Raw genomic sequence first — 4,540 nt, forward strand, 5'->3', positions numbered from 1 at the left:
GTTCGCGGATCCTGGGATTCCTCGCTTTCCGCCCCTCCGGTTACCCCCACCCCTCTGCCGCCTCGTGGAGAGCGCGCTGTCCCATTCATTCCATAAGCTCCTGGGCGCGGTTCTCAGAAGCAAAGTTGAGGGGTGAAGGAGGGAGCTGGGTCAGGCCACGCCGGAGACGGAGGTCCCCCGGGCCCCGAGGCTGCGTAGAGAAGGCGTCCTCCGAGCGCAAAACAGCCTGGACGGCTTGGAAGCCAGAAGAGAGTACCCTTGACTAGTGGGGCCAACTTTCTCGCCTCCCCGCCAGAGGTGACAAAGGTCTTTTCCTTTTCCGAGGACCTGAAGACCACCTGGTCAAACTCTCATGGCCCAGAGAGGGGCAGCCACCAGCCCAAGGGCACACAGCACACTCCCCATCCATTCTGCCTCCAGACCCAATTCCTTTCCTCCCTAGTGCGGAAAGCTGGACTTGAAAGGGGCCCCGTGATGGCCACTTGGTCTACCTTCTCTTCCCCAAGGGCCCAGCTCCCGTCCTCCTAGCCTTTGTCCAGTCCTCTCCCTGCCAGGAGTGACTGTGTTCCCATCCCCTCCCTCCCGTCCTTCCAGGTTCCAGAGAGAACCAGGCACCTCCTGGAGCGTAGGGTCCCCTTGATTTTCTTTCCCCCCATCTCCTCTGCCTGGACTTCAGCTCCCACTCAGCCCCTTACTAAATGTGTGTTGACCTCAGTTTGCTCCTCTTTGAAGTGGGCGCAATAGCTGTCCCTTCCCTGCTGGACAGAGGGGTGTTCTTGCCAGTGGGAAGTTCCAGTCTGTGCCCCAGAGCTCCTGCAATCCTCCTTAGATGCCTGGCCCAGCCTCCTCAACTGCGTACTTCCTCTGGGGCCCTTATATGCCCTCCTGCACGCTGGCATACGTCCACTTCTGTCCTTGTTTCTCCCACTTAGAGTCCTACAAGGGCTCTCCACTGCCCTGACCTACAAGTGGGAGCTCCAGTACACAGGTATGCCCTCCTGAAACACCGCAGCCGCCACCCTCCCCTCCTCTCCACTCAAAGGTCCAAGGTCTTCTTGCCTTTGCTCCCAGGGTGCTGTCTCTGCCTTGACACCCTCCTCTCAGTTGACGCCATCACTGAGACATCACACCTCCTCCGGGAAGCCTCCCCTGACGGTTCACCTGCTTGCGGGTTGGGGTTGGATGCCTCCTTGGGCCCCCATCAGCACCCAGTTTCTCCATCCGGGCAGCCTTCCCACCGCTCCTGGTTCTCCTGGGTGCCCAAGGGCTTCTTGGGGTTGACTCCGCCTCCTCTCCGCAGCCTCCGAGGGACGTATCATGATTCTGGAGGGTCCGTGCTTGACAAGGAGAGGAGCCAGCCCCCTCACCGTGGCCTGGGGCCCTCTGGCTCGGCTCCTGCTGGCCTGGACAGCCCTGTTGTGCGTGGGGGGTGTCCAGGGCCGTTGGGATGGGGCTGTGCAGCCTGCCAGTCTCGGAAGTGTGCGCAGGCGTGGCAGCCCTGGCTTCTTGCAAGGGTGTGTGGTACCCGGGATGCTGAGAGGCCCCTGGGATCTGGGCTGGGCCTGGGCTGGGCCATCCTGCTGGGTGGGAGAACGAGGCCCAGGGGACGTCCAGCCAGGTAGGGGCTCACCTGCCTCTCCTGCTCTCCTGAAGGCCTAACGTGTGCGGCTCCCGCTTTCACGCCTACTGCTGTCCTGGCTGGAGGACGCTGCCCGGTGGGAACCAGTGTGTTGTGCGTGAGTGCCGCTGCCTTCTGGGGGGCTGGGGGCGGGGGTGTATGGAGTTAAGCCATGGAATTGGCCTTGCCTGTGTCCTCAGGCTCCCAAGCCACCCAATCATGTTTCTTTGCCTTACAGCTTTCCTGTGTCTGTCTGCTTGTCAGTCTGTCTGTCTTTCTGTCTTGGTCTTTCTCTAAGTCCCTGTCTCTGTGTCTATCTCTGTCTGTCTTTGTCTCTTTTTGTTTCTCCACCCACACCCCATTCTAGTGGGTCTGGAATCTGACTCTGTTCGCAAGAGACCTTCCCTCTCACCGCCCCCCTACCCCAGCACAACAGCCAGCATACCAGTACCCTCCAACTTCTGTCCTTACTGCTCAGTGATTCGGGCCCAAAGAACACCTCTGTCTCCCCGTGGCTCCAGCAGAGCTTCCGTCCTCCGGGCCCACAGGGGGTGGGGATGGTAGAAGATTTGAATCCTGGCCTTGACCGCCGCCTGCTGCCCTCCAGCCATCTGTAGGCACGCCTGTGGCCAGGGCTTCTGTTCCCGACCCAACCTCTGTGCCTGCGCTGATGGGAAGCTGGCCCCCAGCTGCGGGGTGAGCCGAGGTGAGCAGGAAGTGATCCCCCACCCCAGGGGCGGGAAGAGGAGGTGAATGGCTTCTGGAAGCCTCTGGAAGTTTCCAGGCTGGTTTTGCTGAAGGACCAGAGCCAGGCTGGACACTTCTAATCCCAGAGCCTTGAGCAGGTATCTCAGGGCTTTCCTGTGTGTGCCCTGCTCCCTGCTCACAGGGTCAGGGTGCAGTGTGAGCTGTATGAATGGGGGCAGCTGTCGAGGGGAGTCTTGTCTGTGCCAGAGGGGCTACACAGGCACCGTGTGTGGGCAACGTAAGTACCCCCCATGCACACCTGGGCTTGGGACCCCGGAGGCCAGGTCTCTGCTATCGTCTGCCTACTGCCCACCGGTCCCTCTTCTGGGACCAGGATTGGAGGGGACACACTCATTGTTACAATCTTATCCCTCGGTCTGGGCTGGGTTGCGGGGATTCCTGTGTGAAGAAATGCTCACTCGGGCCTCAGCTCCCTCTACTGTTGGGGAACCTCAGGCCACCCCCTTCCCTTCCTCCACAGCTGTCTGTGACCACGGCTGCCACAACGGGGGCCGCTGCATTGGGCCAAACCACTGTGCCTGTGTGTACGGCTTCATGGGGCCTCAGTGTGAGAGAGGTACCAAGCTGAGCATGGGGAAGGGGTCAGCAGGGAAGGGGCACTTCCTGAGATGTGGTTGGACCCCTGGAGGGTCCAGTAGACCTCCTCTCTACTGTCCTTGCTGCTCAGAAGGACAGAGAAACTGTCTACTCCCGGGAAGGAAATCAGGGAGGGCTTCCTGTAGGAAGGGGTAAGTTGGAGTTCATGAGATGGACAAGGCCCCTTATGCTGCACCCCTACTGTCAAAGTGACCCCACAGGCTGAGGTGGGAGGAGTCACCTGTTGTGAGACTGTCACCCAGGCAAAGACAGTGGTTGCAATGAGAAGTTGGATGCAGGGCGGCAAGGGAAGGAGACAGTGATGAACCTCAGGTGTGCTCTGAAAACTGAGGGGCAGGTGGGTGCAGGGAAAGGCAAGACACTCAGGTTGTGTTGGCTGAGGAACCTGTGGGTCACCAAGGGGGCAGCTGGATACCCAGGTCTGGGGCTGCCACATCTATGGGATCTGAAGCCCCATGGATGTTTGAGGTTCTTGGGGAAGAAAAGGGGGGCGTGATTTAAGGGTCCACCAAAGAAATGGAGCCCAGCCACCAGCATCTGGGAAGGAGAAGGTGAAAAGGAGTGTGTGGCGATGGGGATGCCCAGGCCAGTGAACCACCAGAATGCCTTGCTTGGCCAAGGAGCCCAGAAAGGCAAAGACGGGAAGAGCCCTGGGACTGACCCCAGCACGGGGGCTGCTGCTGAGGCCCATCTGTGACTGGAGCCAGTTTGGGGAGGGTATAGCCACAAATCAGAAGCTGGAGGGGCTATGGGTTGCCTGGGTTCCAGGGTGGGCTTTGGGAAACTGGATTTGGCAAGAAAACAGAGCTGGAATTTGGGCTGACAGAGGGGGAGCAGTCAGGGTGGCTGAGGGAAAGTGAAGATTAGTGGGGAGGGTGAGAGAGGAGGGGCCTGGTGTGGGGGCTGGGAGGTGGGGGCCCTAGACAGAGGCAGGGCTGGGTGCTAGGCAAGAATGAGTGGGGATTCCAGGGTCCTGGGAGGCTGAGGTGAGAGTCTGGAAACTCTGTTTTGCTTAGGGAAGTCAGGCCTGTGTCAGAGCTCCTCTCCATACGGGCCTGGGGGCTGGCTTTGGCTTCTCCTTCTGGGAGGGGCTTCCCTTGGTCCAATGCCAGCCCCTTGATTGGAGCCATCTGGAGCATGGAGCCAGGAAGTCACATCTGGGCCCGTGCCCGGTGGTGGGGGGACTGATGAGACCACCTTCGGCTGGGCGGGGATTCAGCGATGAAGAATTGTAGGTTCAGAGCATTTGGTGGATGCTGGGTCCCTCCCGGAGTCTGGGAAATTTGGCAGAGCCGGAGGTTGCTCAGGGATGGGACCAGCTCTCTAGCAAAGCGTCCGTGGGTCCCTGCCCAAGCCTGCAGGGAGGGTGGGCCTGGGGGAGGCGGGGGGGTTCTCCAGACATGCTCTGAGCTCTGTAGGCTTGGAGGTCCTGGCTTCTGTTGGAGGTTGGTTGCACATTGCTTTGGAGAGAAAGGGTTTTGAAAGATGAATAGGAGTTCATCAGGTAAGGGAAGGGAACAGTATGAGTAGAGGCTTGGGGTCAGGAAAAAAAAAAAA

General features: G+C 59.8%; 1 protein-coding gene across 1 annotated transcript in view; it reads left to right on the forward strand.

Annotated features, from left to right (window-relative positions):
- FBN3 (fibrillin 3) overlaps nucleotides 1-4,540 on the forward strand; it is a 128,390-nt gene that overhangs the window by 57,648 nt on the left and 66,202 nt on the right. Inside the window, exons 9-15 of the mRNA XM_010828478.1 lie at nucleotides 595-625; nucleotides 933-988; nucleotides 1,301-1,514; nucleotides 1,654-1,736; nucleotides 2,226-2,324; nucleotides 2,508-2,603; nucleotides 2,847-2,942. Coding sequence (XP_010826780.1) covers nucleotides 595-625; nucleotides 933-988; nucleotides 1,301-1,514; nucleotides 1,654-1,736; nucleotides 2,226-2,324; nucleotides 2,508-2,603; nucleotides 2,847-2,942 — 675 coding nt within the window. The remainder of the gene's footprint in view (nucleotides 1-594; nucleotides 626-932; nucleotides 989-1,300; nucleotides 1,515-1,653; nucleotides 1,737-2,225; nucleotides 2,325-2,507; nucleotides 2,604-2,846; nucleotides 2,943-4,540) is intronic.

The sequence above is a fragment of the Bison bison genome, unplaced genomic scaffold (assembly GCF_000754665.1).
Source record: "Bison bison bison isolate TAMUID 2011002044 unplaced genomic scaffold, Bison_UMD1.0 scf7180017864492, whole genome shotgun sequence".
NCBI classification, from domain to species: domain Eukaryota; kingdom Metazoa; phylum Chordata; class Mammalia; order Artiodactyla; family Bovidae; genus Bison; species Bison bison.